The 17,169-nt window shown below is 43.1% G+C and overlaps 1 protein-coding gene across 1 annotated transcript in view; it reads left to right on the top strand.

Moving 5' to 3' along the window:
* Window positions 1–17,169, top strand: part of NUP155 (nucleoporin 155) — a 358,702-nt gene that overhangs the window by 215,273 nt on the left and 126,260 nt on the right. The window contains exons 24-25 of the mRNA XM_030193046.1: window positions 2,592–2,730; window positions 13,182–13,317. Of these exons, the coding sequence (XP_030048906.1) occupies window positions 2,592–2,730; window positions 13,182–13,317 (275 nt within the window). The remainder of the gene's footprint in view (window positions 1–2,591; window positions 2,731–13,181; window positions 13,318–17,169) is intronic.

The following is a 17,169-nucleotide window of genomic DNA, read 5'->3' as shown; positions in this document are numbered from 1 at the left end:
TGACTCAGGTTTCTTTTTTTTATTATTATTTTTTTTTATTTGTAGAAACAGTTTATTATAAAGCCAGGTAACAATAAGTGAAATAAACAAGTAGTACAAATGGATAATCTATGATATCCTGGACAGCTCAAAGTAAGAGAAATTGTCAAGCTTCCTTATTTTAACAAAAGTTCCCCACCCCAATAAAGAAGCCCCCCTCCCTAAATGTATACAACTGAATAACTCCTCCAAACCTCTCAACCCCTATTCCCCAAACGGCAAGAAATACAAAGATAAAGTAACTCCCCTCTCCTTAAACAACAACCATCAGGCATTCCATTTCACAAATACACCACAATTTAGTAATCCAGTGTATCAGGGAAGGGACTACTATACGCTGTTACCAGTGCTTTGCCAAATTAAGGCGAGCCGCATGTAGTGCATGGCAAACTAACAAGGACTGTAGTTTAGTAAGGCCAGCTGGTTTCCTACCCAACAAAAACACGGCAGGATGCCATTGCACTGGTCTACCCAACCACACCTGGAGATGGCACTGTACCGCCCTTCAATAAGCTTGAGTCTTAGGACATGACCACCAGATGTGACCCATAGTACCCAGGATTAGACAAGCCCTCCAACAATATGAAGATTCATATGGGAACATATGATGTAATCTTGCCGGAGTAAGGTACCAGCGGTAGAAAACCTTTATCGCATTTTCTTTAAAGGGAACAGCCAGGGATGTTTTCAACAAGGCTCTCTCCAAAACCAGCCAATCATCAGCCGGAATTGTAACACCCAGCTCCTCGGTGTGGAGGAGTAGCCTAGTGGTTAGTGCAGTGGACTTTGATCCTGGGGAACTGAGTTCAATTCCCACTGCAGCTCCTTGTGACTCTGGGTAAGTCACTTAACCCTCCATTGCCCCTGGTACAAAATAAGTACCTGAATATATGTAAACCACTTTGAATGTAGTTGCAAAAGCCTCAGAAAGGCAGTGTATCAAGTCCCATTTCCCTTTCCCTCTTCCCAGTTAACCCTTTGAAGTGTGTATACTTTAATGCGTCTGGCCATAAACCCATAAAGAGAAGTAATAAGCCCCCGAATACTCCTTGAATCCTCACATAAATCTTCCAAGTAGGAATTCTCTCACAGAATGCAGTTAGTTATGAGATTTGTTTCAATTGTTAGTGTGAGCTTTGGAGAACTCTTTGACTGTTATAATCTGCCATAGGTGCAGCACCATCTGTGATTTCTAGACACTCGGGATGGGATCAGTAAAAATCTAATCATGATCACCCTTTCTTCTGTTACTTGACATCTGTTGCCCTTTTCTCCTTTACACGTTAGCTGCGTGTAACAGTCATGTAATGTCTCAGTGGAACGCAATATAATCAGTGTTGCTTTCTGATTTTGGTAATAGGGACTGGAGTGTTATAATATATAAATTGCTCTTCTGTTGTGATCAGTTGAGGCAATGGAAACAGTGAATTTTTAGCTACAGAGGAACAGTAGGAATTGATTTCTATCTTTGTTTAGACACATTTGGCGACAATGGTGATATTACAATCTGTATTATAGTCTTTAAACAGGGCGTAGAAAGATGCAGGTACAACTCTGGCCATCTTGTTGGCCAGGCTGGATGGATCATACAGGTTTGTATTTGCTGTCATTTACTATGTTAACCTGTGTTATCTAGATTGTAAGCTTTTTGAGCAGGGACTGTCTTTTTAGTGTATGGTATACAGCGCTGCGTATGCCTTGTAGCGCTATAGAAATGATAAGTAGTAGTAGTAGTAGTTATTGTTCAACACTATACAGTATATACCTATTAATGTGAAAATGTCTGCTCAATGAAATGAAGGAACAGCAAGCATAAAATTGTTTTTGGCTCTAATACACAGGCTGTTCAGTGTCGAGCAAGCACCATATAGTACTTGCATTGTGTGTTTGATTACCTGTCTGTGATATCAATAGAAATCAAACAAAATAAAACATCCTCCCACCCTGTCAGACTGTCATAGTAATGCTTGAATGTTTTCACTTATATACACTGTCAGCTAGCACATTTGCTTATTTCCGATCTGATGAAGAAGGGCAACCTTCGAAAGCTAATCAAGAAATGTATTAAGTTATGTCCAATAAAAAAGGTATCATTTTCTTTTCCATGTTTTATTTTGTTTGATTTCTATTGATAACCTTAAGAGTGGACTAACACGGCTACCACACTCCTCTACTATCTGTGATAGAAAGATACGGGCAACTAAGTTCTTTTACTGTCTAGGTTGGGAGTGCTGAAAGTGTCATTGCCCATTCTGTGACCGTTATTGATCTAGAGAGGGACAACTCTCACATTAGTTTTATATGTTTTTTTTTTCTATACTGTCAGTATTTATTTTCTTACTACAGCATCTCTATCATCTGTGTCACAGGATATGTTGATTGGTTTGAAACCATGCTATTTTTATTACTATTACTACTTATTTCTTTATCTCTACTGGACATCCCATAGCACTGAGAAAGGACTTGGTTCAGATTGCAGTGAGGAATTCCTCTGCGTTAGGATGATTAATAACTTACAAGGTTTCTAATTTATTCCCCCCACCCACCCATAGGCAAATGAACTACTTCAGCGATCTCGGCAGGTTCAGAACAAACATGAAAAGGACAGGATGCTCAGAGAGTCCTTGAAAGAATATCAAAAAATCAGTCATCAAGTGGATCTTTCAAATGTCTGTGCACAGTATCGACAAGGTGAGAGGCAAAGACCCTTAAGGTTCCTGGGAAAGAAATGCAACCCATTGTGTGTGGAGTGTAGACATACAGCAATGTACCTGCCTTATATTCAGTCATCACAGGATTCTTTCTCTTTTAAATATACTAGATGACATCAACCCTTTATTTGCACAAATTATCTCTTTTTGCATAAAAACAAAAAGGTTAAGGAGAAAATAAAAATGAGATGATGCTGAATACATGCTATTTTTGTTAAATTTTTAGCACAGAAAGACCCAGCTGCTTTCATCAGCCTCATTATGGAGTTGCTGCTGGCTCCATTGCACATTTTCCTGTTTGCCAGCAACTATTTCAGCAATGGTGGTCCTAGAACTGCAAGAAGTGTTTTTGATTCTCTGTGAACTAAAACAATGTTCTTAATGTGTAATGCTTCAGCATTATACTAGTGTACATCTATATGTACTGCCCCAGTATGTCTGGAGATTTTTTAATGTGTAAATTTATGAAATTTGTGGGTGTGTTGTACTTTTTAATTGCTACTGCTTTACGAGAAATTGAAACTCGGCCAAATTTGGCATGGGGAAAACCAGTGGAGGGACACATCAGCTTCAATAATGGGGTAGGTCAGACCCAGGGGTTCCAGAGAAATAAGCTCTCCAAATAAAGGCTCAATGCATTTTTACGGGAGAAAAAAATTCAGCTTCTGCAGAATGGAAAATGTTATACAGTGAAAGATAGCTATTAGGGAGTTGCTGTTTTCATATTGCCTCTCCTAATCTGAACTGTTCTGGCCACAGGCACATACCCCTTTCACTTGGTGATTCACATGTATATTACGTTTTTGTTGTTGTTTTGGGGGGGTGTTAAATTTATTGTGATACTACTACTGAATCATATTTTCTTGTTGGTGTACTGCCAACTAATGTATATTGCTGTGGGCAGAGCTGAATTAAAGCACAGGAAAACTAGGCACATACTTAAGGTGTGAATGTTTTGAAGGGCCTGTTAGATGTGCTCAGGATGCAAGAGGCTAGGATTCCCAAGTGTTTTTTTTATTTATTTTTTATTTGTTACATTTGTATCCCACATTTTCCCACCTATTTGTAGACTCAATGTGGCTTACATTGTACTGGAGAGGCGTTTGCAGACTCCGGTGTGAACAAATACAAAGTGATGTTGTGGTAAGATAAAGTTCATGTGGCACAGCCACATTAGAGAATCGTAGAACGGAAGAGTTGTGTTATGTCCATTAGGTGCTTTAGTTTGGTTGTGTTGCAGAGATCAGGCATTTAAGTTGGATCGGTAGGGTATGCCTTTTAAACAAGTTAGTTTTTAGTGATTTCCGGAATTTTAGATGGTCATACGTCGTTTTCAAGGCTTTTGGTAATGCGTTCCACAGTTGTGTGCTTATGTAGGAAAAACTGGATGCGTAAGTTGATTTGTATTTAAGTCCTTTGCAGCTTGGGTAGTGCAGATTTAGATCAGTTCGTGTTGATTCGGATGTGTTTCTAATTGGTAAGTCAATCAAGTCTGCCATGTATCGCGGGGCTTCACAGTAGATGATTTTGTGAACCAGATTTTGAAGGCGATGCGTTCTTTGATTGGGAGCCAGTGTAGTTTTTTGCGGAGGGGTTTTGCACTTTCAAATCGCATTTTTCCAAATATAAGCCTAGCTGCTGTGTGTGGCATTGTTCAAGATTCTGCACATTTTTATGCATTAATGGGCAGAATCTAGAAGGATGGCTAACATATCTGGACATTTTGCAGAGTTTAAAACCACTATCTGCGAGAGAGCGGTGACGTCACGCTGTGGAATGGCGGCGTGAGTGAACAGCTCTGCATGCCCAACGAAAAGAAGCATAAAAAATAGCTGATCGCGGGCCGATTTCTCCACACGAAAGCTAATTACCGTTACCGGAAGATCGGGTGAGGGTAACGATAGGTGGGGAAAGAAGCTACTACACTATGCACAATCCCTGAAAGCTTTCACTTACCAACCACAGGCCAGTGGTAGCAAGATGGCGCCCGCGACAGGGCCCTCCCAGGCTGACAGTGGACGACTGGAGACTGAAACGAGCGAGATGGAAGCGGAAGGCGAATTTACTGCGAAGGAATTTCGAGTGCTGCTCGAAGAGATTCGAGCAGACGTGAAGGGCGGACAAGAAGACATTACAAGGCTGGCAGTGGAACTTCGGGGAGAACTAGCGGAAATGGGCTGGTGTGTAGAAGATGTAGATTAGCGCATGGAAGAACATCAAGAGGCTTTGTGCACGTTGGAGTCCTGCTATCAGAGAGCAAAAGGATCGTTGCAGTTCTCTTATGGACAAAGTAGAAGATTTAGAAAATCGTGGAAGGCTGTTGAACATCCGGATTCGAGGCATCCCAGAGCAGGCTGAATATATGGACTGTGAAAAGGTGACACAGCAAGTTGCCAGCATGCTGCTATCCAATGACAGCCATGAGGTAAATCCGGAGGATATTAAAATAGATCGAGCACACAGAGTGATGACACGCGCCCGGGCCAATGTACCCAGAGATATAATTGCTTGTTTTGCGGATTACAAAATCAAGGAGGCCATCCTGAGAAAGGCGCGCAAGAAAGACTCTTATCAAATGGGATTCGTTCCCTATTTAGCTTTATCAGGATCTGGCCCCAATAACTCTGAAATGGCGTGCAGAGCTGCGGAGCTTTACCAGATACCTCCGTGATCAAGGAATACCATATTGCTGGTTGTATCCATTTGCACTGTCATATAACAAGGACGGAAAATGGAGCAGAATTCAGAGTGTGGAACATGGCCGGAGGTGGAAGCGCCGACGGAGATAGTGGACGGCAATCCAGAGTCTGAAACGCGACAGGCCCGTCAGCGTTGGACACGGGTGGCAAGGGGCGCCTCACCTGACAACAATCCGAACAGTTGCTGAAATAGACAACTAAGGCTGTGCCATGATCAGCGGCCATGAATCGGTTGGAGAAGTTAGACCTGTAGTTGCAACAGGCAATGTGTAACAGAGGTTGGGCATGCATTTGGTTGCCATTCTCCTAATTTAGGGGTGGGATAATTTTGACCCACTGGATGAAGGGGGGGAGGGGGTTGGGGTGACAGGGTAACTCAGGGGGTGGACAAAGATATTAGTTTAAATAGGGGGACCCATTATCAGCAAGTGTCCAAAGCAGAGACCATCTTTGTGAGAATAATATAGCAATTATAACATGTATGACAATGAATGTTCGGGGCCTAAACTCTACTACTACTACTATTTAGCATTTCTATAGCGCTACAAGGCTTACGCAGCGCTGCACAAACATAGAAGAAAGTCCCTGCTCAAAGAGCTTACAATCTAATAGACAAAAAATAAAGAAATCAAATCAATTAATGTGTACAGGAAGAAGGGTAGGTGGAGGCGAGTGGTTACAAGTGGTTACGAGTCAAAAGCAATGTTAAAGAGGTAGGGTTTCAGTCTAGATTTAAAGGTGGCCAAGGATGGGGCAAGACGTAGGGGCTCAGGAAGTTTATTCCAGGCGTAGGGTGCAGCGAGACAGAAGGCACAAAGTCTGGAGTTGGCAGTAGTGGAGAAGGGAACAGATAAGAAGGATTTATCCATGGAGCAGAGTGCACGGGAAGGGGTGTAGGGAAGGACGAGTGTGGAGAGATACTGGGGAGCAGCAGAGTGAGTACAAAACGTAAGAGATTATTTAAAGAGGCCATCAGGGTAGGAGCTGACATTATATTGGTATAGGAGACTCATCTACTGAATAATCATGAACATCTTTTGGGTAATCCAAGGTATCCGCACCAGTATTTGGCATCCAATAGGAAACAGCGTAAGACAGCAGGAGTGGGGATATTGCTAAAACAAGGGCTGGCATGGGAAACTGTAGCTGTGAAATTGGATCGGGGGGGGGGGGGGGGGGGGGGCGGTTCGTGATTTTGGTGGGCAAGCTGGAGGGACAACTATATACCATAGTGTATATTTATGCCCCTAATCAAGCCCTGGACGAATTTTTTGAATGTGTCAGCTCTCAGCTCTCAAAATATGTACAAGGGGAGGTTCTAATGGGTGGGGAATTTAACATTACCATGGATCCCACGGTGGATAATACTGGGTGGGGGGGGGGGGGGGCAGTGGGCTATGCACAGGTAGAACGAGAAAGACTGGTTCAATTTTTAAATCACTGGGGATTAGTAGATATTTGGAGGGTCCTACATGGAGATGAGAGGGACTATACCTGTTACTCAGCTCCACATAGCACACACTCCAGAATTGATATGTGGATGGGTAGTGCAGGAACGATTCTACAGGTAATATCCACAGAGATGCAGACACGTACCTGGTCAGATCATGCCCCAGTGGTTATCTCTCTGCGAGGTAGGCGGGCAGTAAGAGGGATGAGAACATGGCAATTCCCGGATAGTCTGCTCGATGACCCTAAGCAGGTCAAACAAATTGAAGGGGAATTAAGGGAATTTCTGCAAATTAACGATACACTGGACATTACATCCGGGATTTTGTGGGAAAGTAGTGATATGGGGGGAAATGATATCCTTACAAGCGCATTTAAATAAAGACACTAGGAAAGCAGAGAAAGATTTGAGACAAACTATACAACAGCTGGACAATCTGGTGAAGCTCCAGCTGGCTACCCCAAGTCAGCAAGAGGCGTTACATAAAGCAAGAGTACAACTATCTGCCTTAGAAAGTATAGGTGTTCAAGAGCAGCTGCACAGGGTGCAGCAAGAATATTATGAGTTTAATAATAAGGCACGCAAACACTTGGCTTATAAATTGAAACAAATGACAAATCGTAATAATATCTTTAGAATACGAGATGATGGTGGGAAGGTATGGGACCAGCTAGAAGACGTTCAGAGAGCATTTGTAAAATATTATGAACAGCTATATCTGCTGGATGGCCCTCCGTCGGAGGGAGCGATCCAGGCTCTGCTAGAGGAGGTGGGTTTTCCCACCCTAACGGAGGTGGAGCGAAATATGCTTTCGGCCCCCATTGAGAAGGAGGAAATAGATGCAGCTATTAGAGGTTTGCTGGGGGGGGGGGGGGGGGGGGGGGGAGGAGCTCCGGGACTTGATGGTTATGGCAATAGGTTTTATAAATGTTTTCAAGTTATCCTAACTCCGGTTTTGCTCAGTGTTTAATGATATTACGAGGGATACCCTGCTCCCATACTCTTGGAGACTAGCCAATGTGGTACTGCTGCTTAAGCCGCACAAGGACCCACAAAGTTGTGGGTCCTGTTGCCCAATTTCTCTCCTGGGGACAGATTATAAAATTTTTACCACCATATTAGCCACTCGCTTGCAAAAAGTGCTACCCCGCTTGGTACCCGAAGACCAGGCAGGTTTCTTTGCAAATAGACAGACCTTTGATAATTGCTTGGAGCGAGGTCACCGCATCGGCCGCTGCCGGGACATCCAAGTTGGTTTTCAAGGGGGCTGGTATCCGCGGATGTCGTCCATATACGATGTAAAAGGGCGAAGCGCCCGTGGCCGAGCTCACTCGGTTGTTATGAGCGAATTCTGCCCAAGGCAGCAGCTGACTCCAGTCATTGTGGTGCTCATTGACATACATCCGCAGGAACTGCTTCAAGCATTGGTTCACTCGTTCTGTTTGGCCATTGGATTGTGGGTGATATCCCGACGAAAAGTTCAGCTTTATTTCAAGGGCCCGATTCAGGGCTCTCCAGAACTTTGAGACAAACTGTACTCCTCGATCAGAGGTAATAGATTCTGGCAGACCAGAATCCAGATATTGGGGTCTGTGCTAGGACCGCTGCTTTTTAATATATTTATAAATGATTTAGAGATGGGAGTAACTAGCGAGGTAATTAAATTTGCTGATGACACAAAGTTATTCAAAGTCGTTAACTCGCGACAGGATTGTGAAAAATTACAAGAGGACCTTACGAGACTGGGAGACTGGGCGGCTAAATGGCAGATGACGTTTAATGTGAGCAAGTGCAAGGTGATGCATGTGGGAAAAAAGAACCCGAATTATAGCTACGTCATGCAAGGTTCCACGTTAGGAGTTACGGACCAAGAAAGGGATCTGGGTGTCGTCGTCGATAACACGCTGAAACCTTCTGCTCAGTGTGCTGCTGCGGTTAGGAAAGCGAATAGAATGTTGGGTATTATTAGGAAAGGTATGGAAAACAGGTGTGAGGATGTTATAATGCCGTTGTATCGCTCCATGGTGCGACCGCACCTTGAGTATTGTGTTCAATTCTGATCGCCGCATCTCAAGAAAGATATAGTAGAATTGGAAAAGGTGCAGCGAAGGGCGACTAAAATGATAGCGGGGATGGGACAACTTCCCTATGAAGAAAGACTGAGGCTAGGGCTATTCAGCTTGGAGAAGAGACGGCTGAGGGGAGACATGATAGAGGTATATAAAATAATGAGTGGAGTGGAACAGGTGGATGTGAAGCGTCTGTTCACGCTTTCCAAAAATACTAGGACTAGGGGGCATGCGATTAAACTACAGTGTAGTAAATTTAAAACAAATCGGAGAAATTAAACTCTGGAATTCATTTCTGGAAAATGTGGTGAAGGCAGTTAGCTTAGCAGAGTTTAAAAAGGGGTTGGACGGTTTCCTAAAGGACAAGTCCATAAACCGCTACTAAACGGACTTGGAAAAATCCAAAATCCCAGGAATAACATGTATAGAATGTTTGTACGTTTGGGAAGCTTGCCAGGTGCCCTTGGCCTGGATTGGCCGCTGTCGTGGACAAGATGCTGGGCTCGATGGACCCTTGGTCTTTTCCCAGTATGGCATTACTTATGTACTTATGTAATACCAGAAGAGCACAATACATATTGGATAGGGTGCAGCGGCTTGGGCAGCCGGCGGTGTTTCTCTCATTAGATGCAGAGAAAGCATTCGATAGAGTGCTGTGGCCTTTTCTCTTTAAACTACTGGAGCGAGCAGGCTTTGGAGGGAAGTTTATGTATTGGATCACAGCGCTCTTATCGACAGCCGTTGGTTCAACTGAAGATTAATGGCACTCACACCAGATCTTTTGAGCTGTTTCGGGGCACGCGGCAGGGATGTGCGTTATCCCCCTTGCTGTTTGTTCTGTCCATGGAGCCGCTGGCGATTATGGTATGGAGGGAGCCACGGGTGCAGGGCATAAGAATAGGGAGACAAGAAACTAAAATAATATTATACGCAGATGATGTCCTGCTCACGTTAATGAACCCGGGGGATTCCCTGCGGGCAGTGATGGATATCCTTAAAACATATGGGGAGGCAGCCGGTTTAAAAATCAACCTCCAAAAATCTGAGCTCATGCCTTTACAGTTTCCAGCAGGGCTGCAAGATGAATCACAACCTTTATTCCCGTTTAATTGGTCCCCGCGTTATATACAATACCTGGGGGTTAATTTGACCCCGAATATGGGGGATCTCTTTCGGGAGAACTTTGCTCCTAAAGTACAAGAATTGTTCAAAGAATTAGAGAGATGGGGGGCTTGGGCATGTCATGGATGGGGTAGAATAGCAGCGGTGAAGATGTCGTTGCTCCCCAAGCTACTTTATTTATTTATGGCAATACCAATCCACATCCCGAAGGCTTTTTTTCAGTTGCTAAATAGGAAGGTTTTCACCTTCATCTGGTAGAAGAGACCCCCGCAAGTAACTAGGAATGTCCTGTATCAATCTAGAAAAGATGGTGGTATGGGGTACCAAATTTCTGGCTATACTACAGGGCTGCACTGTTTCAACTGCTGGCTATAGGGCAAAAGGGAATATCCAAACCCTGGTCGTATGCGGCACAGTGAGGCCTGAAAGGGGTTCCTTTGTGGGCAGCACCTTGGCTCCCCCTATCGCTGTTGAGGGGACTCACTTGGGGGCTGAAAGGACAGATGGGAGTAGCTCTTAGAGAGTGGGCTCGGTGCAGGGCTACATGGTTCCTGGGACGGAAATACCACATGAATACTCCCATTGTGTATGCCTTGGATTTTCCAGCGGGTGGGGAAGAATGGGTGTATGGGCACTGGTCCGCAGCTTCGTTGAGGGTGCTGGGACAACTTTGGGATGAGGGGAAATGTCAGACGTTTACAGTTTTGAGGGATGAATATGGGCTGACGGATAGGGATCAGTTTCACTACATGCAGGTTCGGGATTTCATAAAGCGGAAGGCCAAGGACGAGCTATTGCTAGCTGTGGCAGAGTTAGAGCAGGCAATGGGGTCGGGGGCAGGGAAAGGAGGCATATCCAGAATTTATAAAGCGCTGTTACATCATTCTTTTCCCCTGACTCACTATATTGATAAATGGGAGGCTCAGCTATCGGTAACATATGAACGGGATAAATGGCTAAAGATATTTAAATCCCTACTGAGCTTCTCGGTGGCGACGCCCCTGGTGGAAAATGGGTACAAGATGTTATACCAATGGTATCTTACACCATACAGGATATCGCATATATTTAAGAATGGGGCGTCGACATGTTGGAGGGGGTATGGGGTAACGGGCACATTTTGGCATATGTGGTGGGAGTGCCCGATTATTTTGACATTTTGGACAAATATAGTTGCCCAAATGCAAGGTATATTGGGGATCCAGGTCGGGCTGAATCCCGTTCTATGCTTGCTTAATATACCAGTGACAGGCATACGCAAATCACAACATTGTCTGCTTGCCCATATTGTTACGGCAGCTCAAACTTTAATTGCGAGGCGATGGAAATAAGCTGCGGCCCCAACGATGGAGCAAGTATTCGCAAAAGTAGACTTTTGCTGTGTAATGGATAAAATGACAGCTATAAGACGAGGTCGGGTAATTAAGTTCCTTAAAACATGGACCCCTTATATGGAATGGAGAGGGATAGCAGTCTAATAAACAGAAGGGTCACTGTAACGGCGTTTGGGAAGAAAGATCTGAGTTACCTTGGGGTGGGCGGGGAGGGTGTTGGAGAAAATTGTATGTTACAAAAAGAGTTTGAATATATATCGCGTTGTGATACTGGATTGTGCATTGGATTTTGATATATGAAAAATAATAAACATTAAAAAAAAAAATAAAACCACTATCTGCAATTCCCTAATCTTTTCCTCCAAACCCCTTCCCCCCTCTGGTGTCATCAGTAGGCAGGATGCAAAAAGGGGTTTTTCCAAAGATGCTTTGCTTTTAGGTGATCTCCCTCCTCCAAGGCAGCTAGGAGCTTTTTGCACCTAGTTTACACACATGACTTCTCACACCTTGGAAGATAATCATAATGTGACACTCAATGCAAAAGACTGGATAGCACTCATCTCACTGCTGGACTGCTGTCTGCATCTTAGTATTGGTGAGTTGTTTAGTTATTTAAACTTACTAAAGGAAACTGAAAGATGTTTGCTGTACCTAGCGTATCACAAATGGAGGATGCAAATAATGTTGATTTTAGCTCTGGAACGCTTGGGAGTGGATGTGAAGCTGCACTTAGGTTTGTGCTTAGATCCTTCCCTAATTTGTTTCAAATCTGGCCTTAAGACCTGGCTGTTTGGTTGAGTCTTCCCCAGGTGATTTACTGTTGCCTGATGTCAGAACATGGATGTCTTTCCCTAGTGTTCCTCTATTATTTCCCACAGAGTGGCGTTGTCTTTAAGGTTATAATTTTGTTGTACAGTGCCTCTCTCCCTTTCATTTTGTGCTGTATCTTGGGTTTGATGTCTAGGTGTTTACTTACCTCTCTATAGTTGTATGTAATTGTTTTAGTAAAGCACCTAGATACCACTTGTGTTAGCATGGTGTAACTCAATGCCATTAAATAGAAAAAAACACTGACAAAATTTCCAATCAATATGGGAACCTTTATTGGTCTACCTTTTCATCTTGTGTCCACAGTTCTCTTTTGAATAAGCAGTTTTTAGAGTTTGTTTTAACCGGGTTGGAGACTGTCCCTATTGTTCTATTTATTTTTTTGGTGTGGGGAGGGGGGGAATAGAGAATTGGTTGAGTATGGGCGGGTTGTTTGAAGAGAGTATTAGTTACATAATCTGTATTTCAAAAATTGTTATGACTAAGAGATGTAAGAGTCAAACACCCACAGCCTGTCTTGTCTTTTGTATTTGTTAATAAATTTAAAAAAAAAAAAGATTAAGCAAAAAAACTTGCTAAAGGACTAGGAATAAGAGTTGTTGGTATCGGTTCTATTCCCAGTGCAAAGGTACTTAAACAGGAGAAAATAATCAGACATTATTTGAAATCCTATTTGGTGGTTTATGCAGAAAGACCAGACTTCTCACAGGTATTAAGACAGAATTGTCCTTGCACTCCTAAAATTTAATTTGAAATGGATGAGTAGGGCAATGTCGAGAATGCTGCATTGTTCTGTGGACAAATGGAGCGCTTTGGTTCCCAGTGCTATCAGTATGGCACATTTCACAGGCACTAAATTCACAACAATTTTCAGAGAATACCGAGCAGTTGGAATAAAGTCTAGTTTATTCTCTTATTTTGAATTTCAGTGCGTTTCTATGAGGGGGTGGTGGAACTCTGTCTGACTGCTGCAGAGAAGAAGGATCCTCAGGGCCTTGGTCTTCATTTCTACAAAAACGGAGAGCCCGAAGAGGATGCACTAGGTCTGCAGGCCTTTCAGGAGAGGCAAGTTCTGAGACAATATCATCTTAGGTCTTGTCTTTACTACTTCTACTTCTTCTCCTACTCCTTAATCATTTCTATTGTGCTAGTAGACATATGCAGCACTAAATACGTACCCATGAGAGAACTTACAATCTATTCTTAACAGACAAACAGTCCAAATAAGAGATTAGGGAATTTTTATTTATTATAGGGAAAAATATGGGCACAACCAGAAAATAAAGATGTAAAACAGCCTAAAATAGTTGAGCATATGGCCTGGATTTAAATAGGACTGGAGAGACAGAGAGAGTATGATGCACCAACTCGGGTAATCACTTCCAGGTGTATGGTGCAGCAAGGTGAAAAGAAGAGAACCTGGAATTGGCAGTAGAGGAGAAGAGCGTGGCTAAGAATGACTTAGCCAATGAGAATAACTTCCTAGGAGGGGTGTAGGGAGACTTAATATAATAGAGGTAATGAGGAGCTGCAGAATGAAAGCATTTGTTTGTATGAGAAGTATTTCTTTTTAATGTAAACTGTTCTGTTTTGCACTAGCAATAAGAAACGGTATAAAATGAATACATGATGATGATTTGTAGGTCAGTAACAGAAGTTTGAACAGCTTTCAGTAACAGATAAGGAGCCAATGAAGTGACTTAAGAAGAGGGGTTATGTGAGTATAACGACATTAGCAGTAGATTTTTGCAGCAGAATTTTGAATAGATTGAAGGGGAGAGAGATGGCTCAGTAGGAGACCTGTGAGGAGCAGATTGCAGTAGCCTAAACAGGAGATAAGAGCATGGATAAAGGGTTTGGCAGTGTGTTCAGAAAAGAGGTGGATTTTGGTGGTAGTAGAAAGAAATTAGAGGTAGATAACGATTAAAAGTTTTAATCGGAATGAATTGTGGGATTAAAAATTAATTACACTTAATCAATTATCTTGTTCCCTGTCTCTGGTTGATGTGAGCCAGTAGGCAGCCGCCTACACTGTGACTTCTCTGTACAATTCACAATCTCCACAGCCTGATAGCTAGACAGCCTGTACTACAAGCTCTTTGCCTCTAGCCTACAGCCTATCCTGCTTGCCCATCTGAGTCATTAAGCAGCCCACTGTAAGCTCTTCATTTTAGCTTGCAGTCTATACTGCCCAACCAAGGCTATTACAGTTCTTTTGGTTTCCCAAAGATGTGTACAGATAACACGCAGACATTTTGTGTACATGATAAAACCACTTAGCATTTATTTGTATATTGATGTATTTCTGCATTTAGGCTTGGTGCAGCTCAGTTGCCAGGAGTTAAATGTACAGTATAATAGGTACAGCAAACTTCAAAGTCCATTCTGCCTGTCCTTGGAATTCTGCACAACTTGCAGTGTGATCTTGTAATCCAGAAAGCCAGGAAAAGAGGAGCTAGGAAAAAAATGCTCCAAAGTAGAGTAGCAGAGATATAGAAAAGCAAGAGAGCTCTACAGCCAAAGGTACTAGGATAGACCTTCAGTTCTAATTGCCCAGGTTGGCTATCAGCCAATAAGTAAGTTCCAGCTCTGACTGCCTAGGTTAGCAATCAGCCAGTGGCGAAGTTCATAACCATATAAGGAACAGAGGGAAAAAGCTGCATTCTGACACACATGCAAGAGAAGCAACTTCACAAAGCAGAGGTGGCCCAGAGAAGGAGCAGACTCTGGGTTCTCCACAAACCAGTTTATTGATCATTGGACCCAACTTGGCCAAGTTTTGGCACTTATGCCTTCGTCAGGGGTCGTCAAAATCTTTGTCATAAAAATGCAAATGGGGCAAATAAATTATGCATCCAAAAACATCCAGCGTGCAAGTATTTCTTGGTCACCTTGGATGCATGTTTATTTGCTCGATATGCCTTTTTATGAAGAAGGAGCTTTTGTTGACCCCTGACAAAGGAATAAGGGCTGAAATTTGGCCAGGTCGGGTCAGTGATCAATAAATTGGTTTGTGGAGAAACCTGAGTAAACAAACATGTGGACAAAGGGGAGCCGGTTGATATTGTGTATCTGGATTTTCAAAAGGCGTTTGACAAGGTACCTCATGAAAGGCTACAGAGGAAATTGGAGGGTCATGGGATAGGAGGAAATGTCCTATTGTGGATTAAAAACTGGTTGAAGGATAGGAAACAGAGAGTGGGGTTAAATGGGCAGTATTCACAATGGAGAAGGGTAGTTAGTGGGGTTCCTCAGGGGTCTGTGCTAGGACCGCTGCTTTTTAATATATTTATAAATGATTTAGAGATGGGAGTAACTAGCGAGGTAATTCAATTTGCTGATGACACAAAGTTATTCAAAGTCGTTAACTCGCGACAGGATTGTGAAAAATTACAAGAGGACCTTACGAGACTGGGAGACTGGGCAGCTAAATGGCAGATGATGTTTAATGTGAGCAAGTGCAAGGTGATGCATGTGGGAAAAAAGAACCCGAATTATAGCTACGTCATGCAAGGTTCCACGTTAGGAGTTACGGACCAAGAAAGGGATCTGGGTGTCGTCGTCGATAACACACTGAAACCTTCTGCTCAGTGTGCTGCTGCGGCTAGGAAAGCGAATAGAATGTTGGGTATTATTAGGAAAGGTATGGAAAACAGGTGTGAGGATGTTATAATGCCGTTGTATCGCTCCATGGTGCGACCGCAGCTTGAGTATTGTGTTCAATTCTGATCGCCGCATCTCAAGAAAGATATAGTAGAATTGGAAAAGGTGCAGCGAAGGGTGACTAAAATGATAGCGGGGATGGGACGACTTCCCTATGAAGAAAGACTAAGGAGGCTAGGGTTATTCAGCTTGGAGAAGAGACGGCTGAGGGGAGACATGATAGAGGTATATAAAATAATGAGTGGAGTGGAACAGGTGGATGTGAAGCGTCTGTTCACGTTTTCGAAAAATACTAGGACTAGGGGGCATGCGATTAAACTACAGTGTAGTAAATTTAAAACAAATCGGAGAAAATTTTTCTTCACCCAACATGTAATTAAACTCTGGAATTCATTGCCGGAAAATGTGGTGAGGCGGTTAGCTTAGCAGAGTTTAAAAAGGGGTTGGACGGTTTCCTAAAGGACAAGTCCATAAACCGCTACTAATCGGACTTGGAAAATCCAAAATCCCAGGAATAACATTTATAGAATGTTTGTACATTTGGGAAGCTTGCCAGGTGCCCTTGGCCTGGATTGGCCGCTGTCGTGGACAAGATGCTGGGCTCGATGGACCCTTGGTCTTTTCCCAGTATGGCATTACTTATGTACTTATGAGTCTGCTCCTTCTCTAGATTACCTCTGCTTTGTACTGTTGCTTGTGTTGTATCTGCAGAGTGTTTTGCTTCTGTTTTGCTGCAGGTATGCAAGAAAGCCTTTTCCTGACGAGGTAGGGTGAAGAGTGGAAACCTGCCTTCAAGCACTTAGGAGCTTTAAACAATGGAGCTCCTTTCCCCTTACTAGTAGGAAAGGAATGTGAGGAATCATTTGGGTTTTACTGTGCCTTAACTTAGAATGCTGTTCAGGGTTTTGCAAAAGGGAAATTAACTTCATACTGGCTTTCACCCTCTTCATTCAACTGAAACTGCGCTTGCTAAAGTCTCCAGTGACCTGTTCCTGACCAGATACAAAGATCTCTATTCTATCCTCATTCTTCTCAATCTATCTACTGCTTTTGACAATGTTGATCACCTCCTATTCCTTGATACACTGTCCTCACTTGGATTTCAGGGCTCTGTTCTTTCCTGGTTTTCTTCTTATCTCTTTCATTGCACTGTTAGTGTGGTGGATCCTCCTCTACTTCTATCTCACTATCAGTTGGTGTACCTCAGGGCTCTGTCTTGGGACCTCTTCTTTTCTCCATCTATACTTCCTCCCT

Source organism: Microcaecilia unicolor, chromosome 2, assembly GCF_901765095.1.
Source record: "Microcaecilia unicolor chromosome 2, aMicUni1.1, whole genome shotgun sequence".
NCBI lineage: Eukaryota > Metazoa > Chordata > Amphibia > Gymnophiona > Siphonopidae > Microcaecilia > Microcaecilia unicolor.
Note: the sequence above shows the minus strand (reverse complement) of the source record. Positions and strands in the feature narration are given on the sequence as shown.